The following is a 22,544-nucleotide window of genomic DNA, read 5'->3' as shown; positions in this document are numbered from 1 at the left end:
CAGGAGATTTAGGGCTATTTTTTTTCAGTTTTCTGATGATCTTGGAAGATCTGCTGCTTGGTCCTGTCCATATTCTCTTATTTCTCACCTTTGAGAACAAAAATGTGCTCAAAAAAGCATGATGGAACTTTATTCTTTGTTGAAAATGCCAGTGTAACCCCAAATCAACACCGAAAACGTGCTGGTGATACTGAGCCATTTCCAAGAGCCTGAAAAAAAATCTTCGTTCTTTGTCCAGGAAATTCCAGTAATTAATAGGAAGACAGAGGGTTCAGTCCACTGACTGGAATTCTCCTTCTCCAAGGCCAAGGTCTCTGACGCTAACCCTTTCTCAGATTTCAGTTTTCTCCATCCAAGCCCTGCTGGAACCTCACTCATTCCTCTGTGTGTTCTCTCTTCCTCCAGTCTCCAAGTTTTGGGAACGTGGCACCTGGCGAGCTTTGGGGCAGGAGCCAGTCATGGGCTTCTACCTCACATTATGGGAAGAACCCAAGGCTCTTCTCTGCTCCTGACCCAAAACTGAGGAAGACCTCACCCTTTTCCAGGAAGCCCCTGCCCCTCACCAGCCCCTGTGCTCTGGCCCTGCCTCCATAATGGGCCCTCTCTCTATAAAGGTCCCGTCCTCTTCTGCTCAGACACACGATTTCTTCAGCTAGGTAAGTGAGGGAGAAGCCTGGGAGACTGGGTTCCTGCAGGCCCCTGAGGCTGTTCCCTTCCCATGGGGAGAGGAGGCAACTGCTCCAGGAGGCCATTACCTTGGGGGAAAGGCCAGTAAATGGTCATTTTGAAACGATTCTAAAAGAAGGGTCCCTGCACACTGGTCTGCCCCTCCAGTGGCTCCCAGATTCTGTCCTGCTCCTGGAGTCTGCATATTCCCTGAGACCCCAGGAAGGAGAGAAGAGGAAGACAAAAGTAGGGAATTCAGTCCCAACCTGGGCCCAGGAAACAGGAGCAGCACTATGAGTCTGTTGAGGAATAGGCTACCATCCTTGTCCCTTCTCCCCATGGCTCTTGGGTGGGAGATCAGGGTTTCTCTTGTCTCCTCCCCAGAATCAGAGATGATGCTATCTGCCATGATGTCCCCCAGCGTCTCAGGGCTGCTCCTCGCCTGCCTGCTGCTCCTCTGCCTGACACAAGGTGGGTCCCTCAGGCCTCCCTCTGACTGCCCACCTGGGCCTAGAACAGGGGCTTGGACACAGTAAGAGGGAAAGGGAAGGGGTTGGATGGAAGGAGGGTGCACAGTGAGACAGGGAAGAAGCAGTTGGGGGGTTGTAGAGTTCAAAGACTGATGTCCAGGGAGCAGAAGCCCCAGCTGACCTCCCCTGTAACTGCTCTCTTCCCTCCCCAGGCAAGCAAGAGGCCCCTGCACCCCCCTCTGCCAGGAGCTCCTGCCCCCAGGGCTTTGGCTTCCATGGCTCCCACTGCTATGGAGTATTGGGTCCCAAGGAGACCTGGAACACTGCCGAGGTGGGTTGGGGAGAAGGTACTGGGTCTGTGTCCCTGTCTCCATATTCCTTGGGGTCAGCAGTGTGGTCACAACAAGTCCTTAGCCCCTCATCTCTCACCCTGATCTTCCCCTGTCAGGGGACTCCAGAACTGGGCTCTCTTATTTTCTGTGTCCCTTAGAGCTCAGCTTCCCACAGTGGTTATCCTTGTCATCTCATACTCATCTTATAATGGCCCCCTCCCCCTGGGCCTTTAGCCTCTTCTCTTACCCCATTGACCATCCTGTCCCCTGAAGCTCCCAGGAACCTTCTCCTGCCTCCTTCGCTCCCTTCCCCACACATTTACCTGCTCCCTGCCCTCCACAGCTGCTGTGCCAGGGCTACCCCTCGGGCCACCTGGGCTCCCTGCTCAACGAGGCTGAGGCCGCCTTTGTGGCCACCATGATTGTGGAGAACGGGGTTGGTCAGAACCCAGTTTGGATTGGTTTGCACGACCCCAACAAGGTATGACCGAGGGGCCGTCCCTGTCTGAGACTGGAGAGAAGGGGAACAACAGTGTGTGTGGATGATGGGGAAGTGATTCCTACCAGTCTTGGAGGTCTAAGACCTTGAGAAAAGCACTAGAATTAGGGAAATAAATGAGCAGTGCAGGGGGCAGGATGAGGGAGAGTTCTGGACTGTGTCCAGTTCCAGAAGGTTTCTACACCTCCACCAGCAGAATTTTTTTCTCCCCAATTTAGCCCCCATTTCATTTCAGTATCACCATCCATTCTTTTTCATTCAACGAGCAGGATTTTTGTTCTTATTTCTCAGCATCCCCCAGATGGGACTTCTCTGTACCATCCTCATAGAAAAGAGTCGCAATCAGGAAATTTTTCATCTGGGGAACAGCCTAAGGCAACCCAGGACCTTGAACTCCCCTAGAGGTTCAAGGCTTTCAGGGCAGGGGATAGTAGAGAAGGTGGGAAGGATAGTAGACTCTGCCTGGATCTCAGAAAATGGGATGAAGGTAGAATAATGCCAGAAGCAGCAGCCAGGATCACAGCAGCAAGAAAGATTTAGAAAACAGAAGATGCATGTTGGGAGATCTGGGCTAAATAAAGGCACATGTGCAGTTCGTCTATTAGTTAGGGGGTTAAAAGAGGTAGGTGGTGGTGGGGTGTCTCACTCTTCTTTAACTGCCCCCTTCTCAATCATCTCCCCCAGAATCGCAGGTGGAGATGGAGCAGCAATGCCCTTTACCTCTACCATGCCTGGGAGACGGGCTTCCCAGCAAAGACCAATCCTAACTATTGTGTGAGCCTGACTCCTGAGTCTGGTGAGCTCAACCCTTCCCCTCTGCCAGCTGCACAGGAACATCTTCTTCTCCTTTGTTGTGTGGAAGCCTGGGGGGATGAGGCACCTCCTTTCTAGATTTTCCTCTCTATTTCTTGTCTATTCTTTCCTTTTCCCCACCTCTCTTGTCTCTTCTTTGCCCTTTACCAACCCTTTTCTTTCTTTACTTTCTTTCATTTTTTCTGTTCTCTCTTTTTACTTCTATTCCCTCCTCTTCATTATCCTTTGTTTTCAGCTCCTCATGGGTAAAGTTGATGAATAGAATATCTGGTACCAAGAAGTTTCAGTCAACAGACTAGGGACCTACCCTCCTGACCTGTCTCTCCATCTAACTTAGACCATCTCTTTACAGGATTCCAGAGATGGAAAGACGAACCTTGTCAGAAGGAGAACCTCTACCTCTGCAAGTTCAAAGCCTAGAGGAGAAAGCAGAAGAAGAGGCTGGAATTCAGCTGTTTGGATCCAAGCACAGCCAAGGACGGCCATGGCCATAATGCCTCTGCCCTTCCAGAGCAGCCTCACACCAGCCCCTCTCCTCTTATTATCTGCCATCTGTCTCCACTTCTCCTTTTCCATTTCTTCTTTTCCTCTTACACTGAATTCAGTGCTAACTTCCCCAGTGCCATTTATGCCATTTACCATCTTTATTTCAAAGTTAAAACATAACCTGAATGTAAATGGTCACAATGTTTTTAAAAAGTAGAAGAGATCAAGTTGAATTTCTCACATATACTGTGAAGGTGAGAGTTCTTACTAAAGAATTAGGAGGATCCCCCCAAAAAATTTGGATCACATTGAAATTGAAAAATTAAACTTGATTATGATATATGAAATTTTGCTTTTTCCTGTATTGTTGGAAGGGAGGAGACAGTTCTCTCCTTTGTGGACTCCTCATAGTCATTGATTTAGGGAGGATTCTCCTTCAGGTTCCTTCCTATTGGGTTATGTTTGTGAATGTTATGTCTTGCAGACTCCTGTAATGGTTTTATAAGTTTGAATAAACTTTCTGACCTGATCCTCTGAAATTTTTTGATGGACTTCCAGTTCTTAAATATTGTGGTTTTTCATGGTTTACAAATTCTTTCCTCATATTAGATTTGTGAAAGACTTAGAGAAGAGGAAACTGAAACTCAGAGAAATTACAAAGGTTACAGAGTTAGAAATGGATTCCACATTTGGTCCCTGAATCTTTCCCTAATATCATTTTTTCATCCTTATTTTAATTCAGCTAAGAATTTCTGGTAGGTCAAGTAGGAATTGCCATTTTTTGTTAAACTTGAACTTAGTCTTCTCCCCATGTGTGAGAAATGCTATTGAAAATTAGTTCATCTGCTTATTTTTCAACTAATCAATCCATATATTATTTTTCAGCTTTTTCTATGTCCCAGACACTCTAAAGACACAAATAAAAGCCAAAAATAGGTCCTTGATCTCAAAGAATGTGGTACTCACATTCTAAAGGGGGGAGAGAGCATACATCAGTCTCTCTATACAAGAATAATACAGAAGAGATAAAAGATCACTTCAGAGGGGCCTTTATTGAGTTAGTCCCAACTGAGCCAGAGGCGTGAAGCCTCACTCATTAGATAGTCAAAGAAAGAGCATCATCCAAACCAGGAACAGAAACAAAGAGAGTAGCAAAAGCTCTCTTCTGATGCAGAGTCCTCTCTGATGACTAATTCCCATAATGCTCCTAGAAAAAAGAGCTAGCCCCTAGATCTCTAAATCTAGGTCTCTATAAATCCCTATGTGGCATCCAAGTGGTTCAGTGGACAGAACACTGGAATTGGAAACAGAAGACTCATCTTTCTGAGTTCAAATGTGGCCTCAGACAATTCCTAATTGTGTGACCCTGGGCACATCACATAACTATTTATCTCAGTTCCTCATCTGTAAAATAACCTGGAGAAAGACTCTATCTAATATTTTTACTAAGAAAACCCCAAATTGGATCTCAAAATGTTGGACAAGTCAATGAATTTTATATCTATTAACTTTGAACAAAAGATCACACATGTTTCTTGAAGATTAGGAGTTTGGGGGACTGTATTATGTATAAAGAGGTGAGGAACTGCATATTGGGACAGGGGCATTTGTACAGTTTCTCCAAAAATGACACATAATATTGGGAAAGAGGTATCAGAAATAAATTGAGTAATTAATGAAAAAGGTTTCAAATTTAGTAATTAATAAATAAGAGTACCAATGGATCACACAGAACTCAGAATAATGAAACTGTATATGGCAGTGAGTCAGGCAATGCTCTGTTTAAGCCACTTGTAAGGAGGGCGATGCCCTAGAGTGTCTGGCTAGACCATCGTACTTGGACACATATAAAACATTCTTGGGTTCTTCCTTATTCCCTCTCAAAAAAAGTACATAGTTAATGGAGCAGCCATCCTCATGTGTTGAAGTATTGTGCGTGCTTTGAGACTTTACTGGGAAGGGTCCTGTTCAGAATGGGAGACAATGTTGATATTAACACACAAGTAAGATCCCTGGGACCTTGTAGTGGCCGTGTCCCTCTTCCATCTCCTATGCTAGGACATGAAGATGAGCAGGGGGACAATTTCAGGCATGGAGGACAGCCAGAGAAAATGCATAAAATTGCCATGTGGCAGATACCTTGGGCCATTAACATAGCCTTCTACCATCTTTCCAACAAATCTATCCCAAATGTAGTGCTTGGAAGCACACCTCAAGTCCTAGGGCAAATTGCCTAAAGAAGTTTACACCTAATCTGAGGTGTTCTATGGGTTATCGTCTACTAAAACTATCTTATGATGCCCAACTAATTAGTTTAAAACAAAGGCATTTCAGGAGAAGACATGATAAGAAAAGGAGCAATAAAATCTTTTAGTCACAAAAACAGGGATAATTCTGCTCCAAATTTATACAGCATCATTGGGAACAATGAAATGCAGGGATCATTTACAGAAGGAAGAAACAAATCTGATGTTTAGGAACTACTGGACTTCTCTAAATGTTGGAGGTGAAGTCAGCATCAGCAAGTAAAGTACATGCTTTGAGGGCGACCTCAAAGACAATGGCAGCCCAGTATCCACAGGAATTCATATAATTAGAATACATAAATATTCTATTTTGGGGGGGGGTAACAAGCCTCCAATGGCACAGAGCCTCAGAAATCATTTGATGCCATTGTGCTATTCCCACCAGATTTGTTCCCCATTGATCTCTCTGATAGACATCACTTCAGCAAACATGGAGTCTTCATCAGATGCTTCTTTAATTGACTTGGCCAGATGCCACCTGTCCTGGCATGTGGATTTGGAGATCCTCTCTGTTCATTTCTGGTATGGTGTATGAGTGTAATGGAATATTATTGTTCTGTAAGAAATGAGCAGCAGGATGAATACAGAGAGTCCTGGAGAGACTTACATCAACTGATGCTGAGGGAAATGAGCAGAACCGGGAGATCGTTGTACACGGCAACAGCAAGATTATGTGATGACCAATTGATGGACCTGGCTCTTCTCAACAATGAGGTGATTTGGGGCAATTCCAAAAGACTTGTGATGGAGAGAGCCATCTGCACCCAAAGAGAGGAGTATGGGGATTGAGTGTGGATCACAACATAGCACTTTTACTTCTTTTGTTGTTGTTTGCTTGCTTTTTTCTCATTTTTTTCCTTTTTGCTCTGATTTTTCTTGTGCAGTATGATAAATGTGGAAATATGTTTAGAAGAAATGCACATGTTTAATATATGTTGGATTACTTGCTGTCTAGGGGAGGGATGGGAGGGAGAAAAATTTGGAATGCAAGGTTTTTCAAGGATGAATGTTGAAAACTATCTTTGCGTGTATTTAAAAAAATAAAAAGCTATTAAAATAGATAAAAATATACTGCCTACTACTTAGCCTCTTTTGAACAAAAAGAGAGAGGTTAGCCATAGTCTGGGCCAAGAGTACAGGAGAACAGTATGACCCTGGTTCAATAGAGGTCTAAGGCACTATCTTTGTCCCCTTCTCTCCATGATCCTTAGGTGGGACATGCCCAGGGAGAACAGGATTTCTCTTGTCTCCTCCCCAGAATCAATCAAATAGCTCTCTGCTATGATGTCCCCCAGCTTCTCAGGACTGCTCCTCACATGCTTGCTGCTGCCAGACCTGACACAAGATGAGTCCCACAAAAAACCTGGGAGTTTGGACATATTCACAGGGAATAGGAGAGGCCTGGACAGCAGCAGGGGCAGGCACCATGAGACAGAGAAATGGTTGGGAGTTTGTAGGGTTCAAAGACTCTTCCCAGATCTTATAGAGAGGATGTGATGGATATGGAAGGGGGCTGGTGCTGAGGAATCCCAGCAGAGCAGTAGGAATGGTAGCATGTAGAATTTTTAGAGACTAGGATAAATGTCTTGAGGGACGGAGTTTGAGCAAGATGCTCTTCATCTGTTTATGGTGGGAAGCAGGGGAGGTAGGTGGTTAGTGGAAGGTGTTTCACTATTTATTTCACTATTTATATATTTTCTAACCACTGCCCTGCCTAATCCTCTCCACCCAGACCATAGGTGATGATGGAGTAACAATATCCTTTAACTCTACTAAGCCTGAGAAAAGGGTTCCCCAAACAGAACCAGCTCAAACTATTGTGTGAAGCTGATTCCTCAGCTAGAGTAAGAAAGACACTTGCACCTCCACTATCTATCCCATGCCATTCTCTTCCCTCTGGGATGTAGGAACCCCTAGATTCATGGAGGCATTTCCTTCCTAGAGTACGGGAGGAGCAGAGGCAACCAGTAATGGAGGCAATGGAGTTCCAATCATGAAAGAATTAAGGTCTGGGAATGGTCTCTGTCCACGGCAGCATGGTGATTGGTGAGAAATTTGATCAATCGACATATTATAAGCTGGGCACTTTGCTAGGTGATGGGGATACCAAAAGAGATGAAAGACAGTATCTTCCCTCAAGGAGTTTACTGGGGCAACCATAATAGATCAACAGAGGAATCTGCTTCTCAAATTGCAGAGCCTCAGAGCAGGAAGGGAGGGCAGTGAAGGCCATCTAGTATAACCAGCATTTGAAAAAGAAGTCCCACAGAAGTTCCCTACCAAGTAGTCTTCCAGCCTTGGTCTGAAGATGTTAAATAAAGGGAGAATCTGTCATCTGGGCATGGACTGGGCACATCCAAGACTCTGCTGATATTTGCCTTTTTGTACCAGCAGCACTTAGCTCAGTACTTGGCATATAATAAGTGCTATTTATATTATATATATTATTACATATAATATAATAATAATAATATAATATATAATAAAAATGGTTTTTGAACCTATACTAATGACATGGTAAAAGTAAAAGAGAAAGAACATCCTGAATGAGAAACGGGGATGTACTTCGTGGGTACAAGATAGTAGTGGCTTCTATCCTAGGAGACAAATTTTAAAGAGGAATAAAGACAAGTTACAGAGTATATAGAAAAAGGCAGCCTGCAATCCCTAATTACCAGTAGACACCAAGCACTTGACAAGGGACATTCAAGTAGGCTTGATCCTGGTGATTACTAGAGTCCTTTTGTATCTCTTCCGTTTCTCAAATCTTCTATTCTTAAAAATTTAAACAATTAGTCGACATGGACCTGAGAGAGGAGAGACCAGCAGTTGGCTGTGTCCTGTTGCTCTGAGGTTGCACAGTTGTGATGTGTGTGCACCATCATGAATTTGGGCAGTGGGGAGCTACTGGTCTCCTGTGCACTTCCTGATTTCCTTAGCCCTTTTCTCCCAGAAACTTAGTCTGGGCTAGATTAGGCATCTGGTTCATTCTGTTCTATACTAAAAATGTCTCGTTAATACTGGCCACTTGTGGATTGTGGTTTTCATTCAACACCCTTGCCACCATATTTCTTAGCTAAAGGATTGAACATACAGGTAATATATGTTGGTATTTTCAGTCTCTTTGTTTACTTCTGTTATTAGGATCGTGCCCGCACCTTTTTTCTGGATCTGATCCTCCCCTTTCAGGGCTTTGTTGGAACCTCACTCCTTCCTGGGGGCATATGTTCTTCTTCCTGTTCCTGACTCCCTGGACTATTGGAATGGAGCAACAGGAATCTTTCTTATTCAGCATGGATCCCTTTGACAGTCCGATGAAATCTATGGACTCCTCAGAATGTTTTCAAATAATTAGAGGAAATGCTAAATTTCAGTTAAATGTTAGTAAAAAATAAAAATAAAGCTGTATTTCACACAACCTTCTTGGGCTTGTTTCCTTAAATGTGAAATTGGAGGGGTTGAACTGAAATTAGGGAGGTTGAACTAAATGGCCTCTGAAGTGTTTCCAAGTTCAAGTTCTATGATTTTATGATCATTTGAGAATGAACCAATTCTATGCTCCTGAAATATCTTTGATCTTGCATGCCAGGAAGAGGGCATTGCCTATGCCAGCTCCTGAACACTTCTTGGAAAAGAATCGTCCCCATGTCCAACATTAGCTCATCACTTGTCAACATGTGTACTCTGACTCTTTATTATCTACTCTCTTCATCTGCCTTGATTCCTTCCTAGAACCATCCTGCCATGGTTCCTCCCTTTCATTCCTGCTCATATCTATTTCCCCCTCTAGTTTATTCTATAAAGGATCTGACACTTCCTGGTCATATATACCATCCTACAGTCTTTTAAGACAGATAAACTGGAAGTGGAGAGATCATTCCATGTCATTCAGGCCATTCCTTATGCTGGGATAGGGAATGAGCCATTTTAACTTTGGGGAGAAAGCTGCTAGAGGGGAAGGTTGTCAGCAAAAGCTATCCTAGAATATGTATGACAGGATGTGTCTCTGGCTCCTATGCCATTAGCTTTTTCCCCATAGTGTCTCCAGATTTCCCTAGTTATTAGAGGGAAGAGAAAGGGCACAAGAGAGGGATTGTCATCAACTCTGAAAGCAAAAAGAAAAAAAAAGGAAGATCTTTGCTCTTTCCAACTGTAAACTTCCTTTCTCTGGTCCCATCTCTAAATTAGGAATGTCTTTTGCCCCAATCCTATGGCCCTCCCTTCAGATTGAAAGAAATGCTGCCCTGGGTGATGCCCCCAGGCTTCTTAGGCCCTCTCTTCACTTCCCTGCTGGGCCTAAGCCTGGCAATTCAACCAAAAATTCAATGGTTGAGAATTAATAAGCACCTCCAATGTGCCAAGTATGAGCCAACAGGTGGGTCCCTCCCTCCAGGGTCTTCCCACCACCTTCAGCACTATTTTGAGGACAGTTCTCAGAGTGGTGAGAAACTTAGAGAGAAAAGGGAAGGGGGGAAATGGGACTATCAAGGAGATGGATCCAAGAAGAGGAAAAGAAGAGGCTGAGTCTAGAGATTTCTTATCCCAAAGCTTCCCATTGCTCCTTCCTCCTCTCCATTGCTAATAACTAAACCTTTCCCTACTCCCTTATAGCTAATTGTCAGAATCTGCCACGGGGTCACCTAGCATCCCTGCCAAAAGAAGCTGAAGCTTCCTTTGTGTCCTCTATGATTGCTGAGAATGTGGCAGCTGGGGCTCCATCTGGATAGGCCTTCACAATCCCCTGAAGGCTTGATCTTTGTTCTCTCCTCTCTTTCTACTCAAAAGTATGGAGGAGGAGGGAGTTTCTGGTCCCGCATCCCCAACTCAGAACCTGTCTGCTCTTCCACTTTGAGTGCTGGGACTATAGGTGGAAAGAAGAAATTGGGAGGATATCCATCAAGCAAAGGGAGGGGAAGTAACAAACATTTACTGAACACCTACTATGTGCCAGGCACTGTGCAAAGAAAAAGAAGAAAGAAGAAAAGGAGGAGGAGGAGGAGAAGGGGAAGGGGAAGGAGGAGGAGGAAGAGGAGCAGGAGAAGAAGAAGAAGAAGAAGAAGAAGAAGAAGAAGAAGAAGAAGAAGAAGAAGAAGAAGAAGAAGAAGAAGAAGAAGAAGAAGAAGAAGAAGAAGAAGAAGAAGAAGAAGAAGAAGAAGAAGAAGAAGAAGGAGAAGAAGAAGAAGAAGAAGAAGAAGGAGAAGAAGAAGAAGAAGGAGAAGAAGAAGAAGAGAGAAGAAGAAGAAGAAGAAGAAGAAGAAGAAGAAGAAGAAGAAGAAGAAGAAGAAGAAGAAGAAGAAGAAGAAGAAGAAGAAGAAGAAGAAGAAGAAGAAGAAGAAGAAGAAGAAGAAGAAGAGAGAGTTGACTAAATTTGGAGAGCAGTCCCATGGGGGTCTTTGGGTTCTCTATCTCTCTCCAAGGCTCATTTCAGAAGTTAAATCCAATTCACTCAGTTAGATTTAGTGAACACTAGAGCAAAGGAGAAGCCTGGCTCTTCTCTTCAAGATGGCTACCTCCTTTGCCCCAGTTCTCAGCAGAGTCTCTGTGCAGTTGTCATTTTGCTCTAATAAAATATAAGCTCTATGAGGGCAGGAACTGTTTTCAGTTATGTCTTCATGTGTCCAGCACTAGGCACAATGCCTGAAACAGGGCTTTTAATCAAAGTTCTTGAATAGAATTGAAGCCCAAGGCTTCTGACTCCACCATAGGCCCTGCTGAATTTCCAATATCCCAGCAGCATCCACCACTGCAACAGTTTGTAAACTTCTTAAGATCTAAGGAATCTCATGGTATTCTGGAGCTGGCCCTTCAGAGCTGATTGTTAAATGTTCAGTGTGATCATTTACACCTTGGGAAATCACTAATCCTATACATCAGGCCTTGATTTGTTTTTTTTGTTAACAATACAGATTAAAAATAACACATATTAAACTTTAAAATGTTTTATGCATATAGTTTTAACCCCTAAAAAGTTGCTGTGAAATATTTACAAGCCTATTACTGGATTTTACTATTTACTTCCCTGGAACTCTTCCATTTTCCAGCCCATGAATGAAAAAATAATGTGCTTTCTCAGCTCCTAATAAGCTCTTAACTGAGAACTAAATTTCCAGATTAGCACCTGTCTTGAGGCTGGGAAAAAAAACAGTGTAGTCAATGAAAATTGTCTGCCTTTGGAGGTAGCTGGATCCAAAGATTGAATGGAAACTCTGATCTATGTAACCCAATCATTTTTCTCCTTTTATTACTAAGTCTATAAAGTATGTCTTGGAAATAATGTCAATAAATTTCCTCCAACTAGTTTTGGAGGCACTTAGCTAGTAATAAAACCATTGGAGGAAGTCAGTCAATGGGGATTGTGAATATAATTTTGATTGCAGAGCAAAAATGGTAAGCATTTATACAGCATTTAAGCACTTTTTACAAATACTATCTCATTTGATCCTCATAATAATCTTGTAGGATAAGTGCTATTATTATCCCCATTTTACAGTTTGGAAAATTGAGGCAAACAGCAATTAAGTAACTTGCTCAGGATAATGTAGTTAGTATTTGATCTAGTTTTGAGGTCAGGTCTTCCTAATTCCAAAACCAGCAGTCACTCTGTGAATTGTACTTTCAGTTGTCTCCATTGAATAGATTGGGTAATCCATAGCAATTCCTAGATTTATGAGGAGAAAATGACACAAAACACAGAGGGAGAGATCAAAAGCTAATGTGGTCAGCCATTCATTGAAATTGTTCATTCAATAAGTATTTATTAAGAGTTAGCTATGGTATCACCAACAAAATGCAACAGCAAGAGATACAAAGAGAAATTCCATTCCAAACAAATGTTGAGAGTATAAAGTATTTGGGAATCCATCTACCAAAGAATAGTCAGGAATTATATGAGAAAAATTACAAAACACTTGCCACAAAAATAAAGTCAGATTTAAATAATTGGAAAGACATTCAGTGCTCTTGGATAGGCCGAGTGAATATAATAAAGATGACAATACTCCCCAAACTAATCTATTTATTTAGTGCTATACCAATCAGACTCCCAAGAAACTATTTTAATGACCTAGAAAAAATAACAACAAAATTCATATGGAAGAATAAAAGGTTGAGAATTGCAAGGGAACTAATGAAAAAAAAGTCAGAGGAAGGTGGTCTAAGTGTACCTGATCTAAAGCTATATTATATAGCAGCAGTCACCAAAACCATTTGGTACTGGCTAAGAAATAGACCGGTAGATCAGTGGAATAGATTAGATACAAAGGACAAAAAAGGGTACATCTATAGCAATCTAATCTTTGACAAACCCAAAGATACCAACATTAGGGACAAAAATTCATTATTCGGAAGAAACTGTTGGGAAAACTGGAAATTAGTATGGCAGAAATTAGATATGGATCCACACTTAACACCATATACCAAGATAAGATCAAAATGGGTCCATGATTTAGGCATAAAGAGTGAGATAATAAATAGATTAGAGGAACAGGGAATAGTCTACCTCTCAGACCTGTGGAGGAGGAAGGAATTTATGACCAGAGGAGAATTAGAGATCATTATTGATCACAAAATAGAAGAGTTTGATTACATCAAACTAAAAAGTTTCTGTACAAACAATACTAATGCAAACAAGATTAGAAGGGAAGTAACAAATAGGGAAAATATTTTTAAAGGTAAAGGTTCTGACAAAGGTCTCATTTCCAAAATATATAGAGAACTGACCCTAATTTATAGGAAACCGAACCATTCTCCAATTGATAAATGGTCAAGGGATATGAACAGACATTTCTCAGATGATGAAATTGAAACTATTTCCACTCATATGAAAAAGTGTTCCAAATCACTACTGATCAGAGAAATGCAAATTAAGACAACTCTGAGATACCACTACACACCTGTCAGATTGGCTAAGATGACAGGAACAAATAATGATGAATGTTGGAGGGGCTGTGGGAAAACTGGGACACTGATGCATTGTTGTTGGAGTTGTGAAAGAATCCAGCCATTCTGGAGAGCAATTTGGAACTATGCCCAAAAAGTTGTCAAACTGTGCATACCCTTTGACCCAGCATTGCTGCTATTGGGCTTATATCCCAAAGAAATACTAAAGAGTGGAAAGGGACCTGTATGTGCCAAAATGTTTGTGGCAGCTCTTTTTGTTGTAGCTAGAAACTGGAAGATGAATGGATGTCCATCAATTGGAGAATGGTTGGGTAAATTATGGTATATGAAGGTTATGGAATATTATTGCTCTGTAAGAAATGACCAGCAGGAGGAATACAGAGAGACCTAGAGAGACTTAAATCAACTGTTGCTGAGTGAAATGAGCAGAACCAGAAGATCACTGTACACTTCAACAACAATACTGTATGAGGATGTATTCTGATGGAAGTGGAAATCTTCAACATAAAGAAGATCCAACTCACTTCCAGTTGATCAATGATGGACAGAAATAACTACACCCAGAGAAGGAACACTGGGAAGTGAATGTAAACTGTTAGCACTACTGTCTATCTACCCAGGTTACCTATACCTTCGGAAGCTAATAATTAATGTGCAACAAGAAAAAGGTATTTACACACATATATTGTATCTAGGTTATATTGTAACACATGTAAAATGTATGGGATTACCTGCCATTGGGGGGAGGGAGTGGAGGGAGGGAGGGGATAATTTGGAAAAATGAATAAAAAAAAAGAGTTAGCTATGGGAAATCATTGGGGATACAAAAAAATTACTCTCTTCAAAGGATTTACATTCTACAGAGGAAAATCAACAAATACATATATATTTCATAGATGTGTTTGTACATATGTATACACATATATTAGTGCAAAACAATTTCTGGCATGAGGAGAAGTATCTGGATGGGTTTTTGATGGGAGATGGCAGCTAAACTGAACTTGAATAGAGACTAGGGATACTAAAATGCAAAGATAAGGAAGGAAAGCATATTAGCATGGAAAGGGGAGACTAGCCTATGCTAAGGCAAAGAATAATAAGATGGAGTGTTGTATGCAAGGAACATCAAAATTGACAGTATGACAAGAACTTAGAGTGCATGAAGCACATGAGCTCCAAAAAAGTCAACTGGAGCCTGGATGTTAAGGAAAAGTTTTCATTCATTCATTAATTTTTTTTTTGTTCTTTCATTCATTCCTTTGGTTTTTTTTTTTAAACATTATTGTCTTTAAATTTTGCATCTCAAATTCTCTCTCTCCCTGAGAGAGGCAAGCAATATATTAATTATACATGCGGAATCATGAAAACCATTTTTACATATTAGCCATATTTCCAAAAGAGCAAGAAAGATAAAAATGTAAAATTATACTTCAATTTGCATTAAGAATTTATCAGTTCTCTCTCTGGAAGTGGACAGCATTTTTTCATCACGGGACCTATGGAATCAATTTAGATCCTTGAATTCATCAGATTAGCTAAGTCCAACGTTCTTTTCAATGCCGAGAGCAGTGATATATCTTTTTCAGAAGATAGTGGCCCTGGAGCTGTAGAAATGGGAGATTCTCCATAAGTATGCCATGGTAACACATCAATCAATAAATAAACATTAAGTTCCTAATAGGTGCCAGCTAAATGCTAGAGATACTAAAAGAGGCAAAAAATAGTTCTTTCCCTAAAGAGCCTACAATCAAATGGCATATTCTCTCTGTTTGCCCTTCCACAAGGGTGTTTGTTCTATCCCCTCTATTTGTTCCTTGGACATAAATGTTCTGTACTTGTGAGAACAATATGCTCTTTGGAGCATGCACATTTTCATAGCCCTCTAGACAGAGTTCCAAATTATTTTCAGAATGGTTGGACCAGTGTACAACTCCATGAGTAATTTGTTAGTATACCTATTTTCCCCACAACTTCTCCAGTATTTGTCATTTCTGATAGGTATGAGTTGGCATCTCAGAGTTGCTTTAATTTGCATTTCTTTAATCAATAGTGATTTAGAGCATTTTTTTTTCATATGACTATACACAGATTTGACTTCCCCTAGAAACTGCCTATCTATATTCTCTGATAACTTATCAAAAGGGGAATTATTTTTATTTTTATAAATTTACCCAGTTCTATACTCGGTATATATTTGAAAAATAAAGTCTTTATCAGATAAACTTGTCCTTAATTTTTAAAATATTGCTTTATTGGCTAAGGTAATATCATGTAACTTCCCTAATTTTCTCTTTCAATCAGGTCTATGTTTGTTTTTGCTTTGTCTGAGATCATGATTTGTACTCCTGTTCTTTCTTTAAATTGTTTTTTTTTTTTCATTTGAAGCATATGAAATTCTGCTCCAGCTCTTTATTCTAACTCTGTCTCAAATAGGTCTCCTGTAAATACTACATTGTCGGATTCTGGTTTCTCACCCATTCTGCCCTCCATTTCCATTTTAAGGTAAGCTCATTCCATTCATGGTTACAGTTATGATTACCAGCTCTTTTCCCCTCCATTCCATTATCTTCTGTTTCTTCCCGAAACAAAAACATTGTTCTCAAATATGGGTCCTTAGAAAAGCTATGGCAGGTTCAAGGCAACCATTCAAAATCATAGCCTGAGTCCGTGGCAAATCCAGTGGGTTTTCCTTTACTAGTCATCCAGCAGATGCACAGTGCAACGTGAAGGGGACTTAATGGAATAACAAATAGTCACAGAAGCAACAGACTATGTACTGTACAAACTTGGGGCCCGCTGTCTCACAAATACATGCTGTCAGGGAAGAATGAGCTTGCTTTGGTTCATAAAGGGGGAACATGCAATGGAACATGGGAAGCTAGGGAAGAAATCTGGAGGAAGACCCAAGTACAGAACGCCATGTCTAAGGTACAAATGTAGGAGACGGGCACCAGGGAAGGGCAAACGCGGAGAGAATGTGTACTGCTGTTCCATTATAACTGTTTTTGTATCTCCAGCACTTAGTGCATTGCATGGCACATACTGGGAGCTAAATGTTTATTTATTGATTGATGTGTTGCCATGGCACACTTATGGAGAACCTCCCATTTTCACTGCTCCAGGGCTACCAGAGCCATTGGCCACTGGCCAATATCTTCTGATAGATATCTCACCACTGTCAGCATTGAAAAGGATCTTGGAGAACATCTATTGTTTCAATTTGGCACGATGGATGTCTAAACTCTAATTCTCCTTATCTTTCCCATCTTTCTGTCTCTCTCTCTCTTTCTGTCTCTGTTTTTCTCTATCTCTTTCTCTCTCACTCTGTCTCTCTCTACCTCTGTTTATCTCTCTGTCTATCTCTCTGTCTTTATTTCTCTCTTCTCTCTCTGTTTCTGTCTCTCCTCTCTGCTTTCTCTGTGACTCTCTGACTTAACTCCTTAATTCCCTCCTTCTCCCCCTCCATCTTTTTCTTCTTCCCCACCTTCACCACATTGTCCTCCATGTTTGCCTACCAAGCTTTCCTCAGGTAATGTCTTTACTTGGTCTAATCCCCTTCTGAGCCTATAAGCAGGACACTAAGAGGTCCCATGGATCAGTGGATAGAGGGCCAGACTCACACTGGAGGAGAAGTCAGAAGGTAGGGACACAAACTTAGAATTGGGAAAATGTGCTTTGTACATGAGATGGGACCACAAAGGAGGACCCACGGCCCGTAGTGTGACCGGCCTACATAGGAACCTAAAATTACAGGTGGAGAACCTCAATCTGGAATTCACTGAATCTGCAGAAAGTTTTCTTCTGCTGAGGGGCGGGTCAAATTTATCCACCAATCTGTCATTATCATTCCTGATGATTTACATGGATAAGAACAGAGGGATCATCAGTGGAGGGGAGAATTCCTAGGGTTACTTCTGGAAAAGCCTTCAGGAAAACTAAATAAGAAGGTGAAGGCAGGACTCCTGGAGGTGAAACAGGACAGAGTCTTTCTTATCCAAGAGAACAAGGAGTAGAACAGAAATTCAAGAGGCCATAACAACCACAAAGGCAGAAGGGAAATGTGACTGGGGTCAGCTGAGAAGGGAGGTATCCATCCCCATAAGGAAGAATAGGAAGTTCTAGAAGGGCCCAAGAAGCCCCCCACCCACCCCTGTTAGCAGTGCCCAGCTTAACAGGAATAGAGCCAGGGCTTGTTTAAGGAAACATGCCTTTAGTTGTTGCTAAGGGTAGTACATCCAGAGATGCGCTTTCAGGTCTGAGCTGTACCACTTCATAGCTTTGTGACTCGGGGAGCCTGATGGCTGTCCCATCTCCCTTCCCTGAGCTTTCTCTATTGCTGTGGAGCCTCCTAATCAACACTCACGATGGCTTCTCAACATTTGCGTCATTCCAAGCTCTCGTTCCCACTCCATATTAACAAGAAGCTTCTTGTTTCTCTCGCTATTTTTTCACTATATTTGTATTTTTTCACTATAGAATCTCTCACAGAAGCTCATTTCTCTCTACCCATTTCCAACATGAAAATTCAAGCCTTTCATCAGGGGATTTTGGTGTAGACCCTTAAGTGGTCTCCCTATAGCTAAGGGACCTATTAGATGTAATGCTCTATTGGAAGTCAGGAAGACATGAGTTCAAATCCAGCCTCAGACTTTTGCAGTCACTTCATCTTTGCCACCTTAGTTTCATCATCTGGAAAAGGGGAGAATTACTATCACCTAATAGCCATATAATGGAATATTATTGTTCTATAAGAAATCATGAGCAGGTTGATTCCAGAAAAGCCTGGAAATTTTACATGGACTAATGTTGAGTGAAGTGAGCAGAACCAAGAGAACATTGTGCACAGTGACAGCAAGATCATGTGACAATCAACTGTGATGGACGTGGCACTTCTCAATAACATGATCAAATATTATTATACCCTTAGAGATGGCATTTTCCATCCCATCTGCATCCAGAGAGAGAACCATGGAGACTGAATGTGAATCAAAGAATAGTATTAAAGATTATTATACCCTTAGACTTGGGATGGAAAATGCCATCCGCATTCAGAGAGAAAACTATGGAGACTGAATGTGAATCAAAGAATAGTATTTGTAACTTTCTAGCTTGTTTTTTCTTTCTCGTGTTTTTTTCCCCTTTGCTCTGATTTTTCTTATACAACATGACAAATGACAAAAATATGTTTAAAAGAACTGGACATACTTAACCTATATCAGATTACTGACTGTCTTGAGGGAAAAGCAGGAAAGTGAGGAAGGGAAAAAAATTTGGAACACAAAGCCTTACAAAAATGAATGTTGAAAACTATCTTTACATGTATTTGGAAAAATAAAATAATATTGAAAATTAAAAAAAAATAAGATCATCTACCCTATGGGTTTGTTGCAAGGATCAAATAAGATAATATATGTAAAAGGCGATTGCAACTAAAAGCACTATAGAAAAGTTAACCAACAATTGGGGTTTAGGGACTTGCCCAGGGTCACACAGCTAGGAAGTATTAGGTGTCTGAGGCTGGATTTAAACTCAGGTCCTCCTGACTTCAGGACTGCTACTATTCTGGCTAAATCTAACCCACTCTAACCCAGTCTTCACAAGGCTACCAAAGTAATTTCCTAAAGTGCAGCCATGCACTTTCGTCCTGGAATGACCTCTAATGCCTTTCTAGGGTCTCCAGCATCAGGTATTTTTTCATTTCAAGCCCTTTCCACGTGGCCCCAATCTCCCTTTCCAGACTACTTGCATGTTAGTCCTTTCATTTGCTTTACAAACCCATCAAACTAACATTTTTGCTCTTCCTCAAGGGTGATACTCTCACTTTCCACCTGCCTTGCTCCTTTGCTCGGATGTTCCTAATAATGCTTTGTTAGACTTTAGGTCCTATAGTCTCCTCCATGGTTCAGCTCATGTCGCCTTCTTCCTAAAGCTTTTCCATATTCCTAGACTATCATGCTGCTGCCCTGACTGCCCCACGCCTATCACCCTATATCTAATCTAAAATAAGAAGGCTATTTGCCTATAGAATACAAGTGTCTTAAGGGCAAGAAATAGTGTTGTATCCCCAGAATCTAAAAACAGGTAGGGAGGTGACAGAAACAGACAGAGGATGGCTGGGGTGGGAGCTGAGAACGAGAGTGCTCAGAAATAGCATCATCTTGTCTAAGGAGGATGAACGTGGCTGTCCAGGAGACCCACGGAGAGCCCAGCACATCCGGGGAGAAAAGGGAAAGTGGATTAATATAATGGAGGCAGAAATGATGCGGTGTAATGTCCAGTCCAGGTTCCCAAAGGAAATTCACGGTCATCAAATCTCCTGGGCTAAATGAGTCATCTGTTTCACTCAGCTCACTTCTAGGAGATTGCTTTCTTTGCTAGTTGCCACGTTGGAATGGAACCTTAGTAAGGTGGAGGGTGACTGAGAGTCAGCAGTAAGTGGTAACAGATACCCAAAGACGCCTCAGGAACGTGCTCAGGGGTCTCAAGGAGACTCTCTCACAGATGATAAAAGACGTGTCCTATATTGGACTACCTGCCAGGGGAGGGGGTGGGGGAAAGGAGGGGAAAAGTTAGAACAGAACATTCCAAAGGGTCAGTGCTGAAAAATTACCCATGCACATGTTCTGTCAATAAAAAGCTATAATTTTGGGGGGGAAAAAAGAAAATTACCACTTATTTATGACTTATTATATTTTATTATTTATGTTATAATAAATGCATTAGCATTTGGGGTAATGCTATGTGCTTTTATAGTTTCACTCTATGTAATATATGTGTACATACATAAAAGATTTAAAATATGATTAAAAAAAGATAAAAGACATGTTCTTTTCTTTAGAGAGATGGGGGCTCTTATAGATGGTAAATATTGCATACTCTTAGATAATTTTTATTTCTTTTATTTTTGTCTTTTGTTTTATTTAATGTCTTTTATTTTGGCACCAGAGTGTACAAAGCACTGAGTCTGGAGTCAGGAATATCTGTGTTCAAATCCAGCCCTGGAACCCTGGACAAATCACACATAATCCGTTTGTCGAGCACTGCTTTTCTTTATGACAAAAAAGAACACTATTTAGGAAGGAATTAAACAGTTAATGTCTATGGAGTAAAATATGAAAGCTATCCGTAAGACTTTAATAAGTGTCCTTCATTCTTGAAGAGGACCATTGACATCACAATGGTGATATCTTAATTTAGGAGTGAATTGGATCTGAGTGAGATGGAGCTACACAAAGCTCATGCTTCCCTCCAGGGGCAGAGAGTCCTGAACTTGGAGGTATGGAGGCCCGAATTCCAGCCCTGATTCTTGTTAACTGCTTCTGCTCTGAGCCTCAGCCTCCAAATCCAGAGAAGGGGCAGAAGAATACTTGTAATAAGGCTCAGAAAAAAGGACACACTTAAAGTGCTTTGAACTGACATACAAATGGCAGGGATTATAACAGTCATGACCCTCATAGGATGTGCCCTGAGTTTCATTATTGACCCTGTAAAATTCTTGGTGTTATATTCTTGCTGTTGGATGACATAGACTACGTAATGTCTTTGGGCATTTACTAACAAGTAATGTGGGGCAAGTCATTCTAATTTTAGTTTGTCTCAATTATCTCTTCTGTAAATTGGGTACAATAATAACAATAATAATAATAACACTTATTTCCCCGTGATGTCATAAGAATCAAATGAGATAATCAGTGTAAAGTGCTTAGCACAGAGCCTAGCACATAGTAAGTGCTACATAAATCTTATTATTGCAAAAAAAGAACGTTCCGAAATAATTTAATATATTTTTATTCACATAGCATAGTAGAATGGTTAGTATAATACTCACAAAGCAAACAAAGCATGTGTGTTACCTATATGTCTTAATCTCAAAATATGTACTGGAAAGAATTCAACAAAATGGCTGCTTTTATTGAGGAGCAATTGTGTGTGTGTGTGTGTGTGTGTGTGTGTGTGTGTGTGTGTGTGTGTGTGTGTTCAAATTCTCCTTTAGTATTGTCAACTTAAAACACTGACAGTGTTATGGTTGTCACAGAAAAGAGTAAATTAAAAAAAAATTGGAAAACCAGTTATTGTTAGAGAAGATTTACCCAACATTGACCAATGACTCAATCAATAAACCCTTACCAAGTACCTCCCTTGTGTCAGGCAGTGTGGTAAGCATTGAAAGTACAAAGACAAAAACAGGCTCTCTCCCCAAGGAGCCCGTGTTCCTGAAGGAGATTGGATTGTGTGTATGAGAATAAAGTAGCTGTCCCATATCTGGTTCAGATTGTACATTGAAAACAATACCTTTAATACACCCTCTCTGTGAGCCTGTGCCATCGCCAACTACCCACAATCTGGATCATTACTTCCAGACAAGTCAGCTGGCAGGAGGGAGACCGCCTGTTATACAATCACCTATAAATTACAACCCCTTCATTGGGAGACTGTCTGCATGTGTCTCTGGGAGCAACACTGGCCTATACTACAAATAATAGCTAATATTAACATAGGGTAGTTAGGAATTAGAGAATTGTATGAACTGGTACAGAGGGGAGAAATCACAAACAATAAATAACAATGACCAGAACTTTGTAAATGGAGGCTCAACAATAACAAAAACCAAACCCAGCACTGTGCTATTATAATAAATGGGTTTGTCCCCAAAAAGGATTTGAGAAAAAGGCAATTTCCTTTTTGCAGGAGTGGGGGCCTATGGATGTGGACCATCAAAAGTGTTGTCTGACCGTTTCTATTTTGGTTCACCTTTAATTTGATGGAGATTGCTGCTTCCTCTCATATCTCCCAAGAGTCTTTTCCTTCAGTAATCTGAAAGCATTGACCTACTCTACCTTCCCTGTAAAGGCTTGAGAAATGCAAGGTTTCAAGAGAGCTCTAGAACATGCAAAGAGAACTTCAGAACTCTCCTCATCTCCCAGTCTTTCCTTTACACAGGGCAGATCATTAAGCTCCATCAATGAGGAAAGAGTTCCATACCAATGGGCTTTGGGACGAGGGTTACACTTTTTTACTTTTTTTAAAAAGATAGGTAAGGGGAGAGATATATTTAGAAATGAGAAATAAAGAT

At 41.1% G+C, this 22,544-nt stretch overlaps 1 protein-coding gene across 1 annotated transcript; it reads left to right on the top strand.

Annotated features, from left to right (window-relative positions):
* Positions 1-1,058: 1,058 nt before the first annotated feature.
* Positions 1,059-3,200, top strand: LOC141553153 (lithostathine-1-alpha-like). Its single transcript, XM_074284992.1, has 5 exons — positions 1,059-1,137; positions 1,349-1,467; positions 1,812-1,949; positions 2,652-2,763; positions 3,133-3,200. The coding sequence occupies exons 1-5, from the start codon at positions 1,059-1,061 to the stop codon at positions 3,198-3,200; spliced, it is 516 nt and encodes a 171-aa protein (XP_074141093.1).
* The last annotated feature ends 19,344 nt before the right edge of the window (positions 3,201-22,544 follow it).

Source organism: Sminthopsis crassicaudata, chromosome 2 (assembly GCF_048593235.1).
Source record: "Sminthopsis crassicaudata isolate SCR6 chromosome 2, ASM4859323v1, whole genome shotgun sequence".
NCBI lineage: Eukaryota > Metazoa > Chordata > Mammalia > Dasyuromorphia > Dasyuridae > Sminthopsis > Sminthopsis crassicaudata.
The sequence above is the reverse complement of the archived record's forward strand: the minus strand, read 5'-3'. Positions and strand labels throughout refer to the sequence as shown.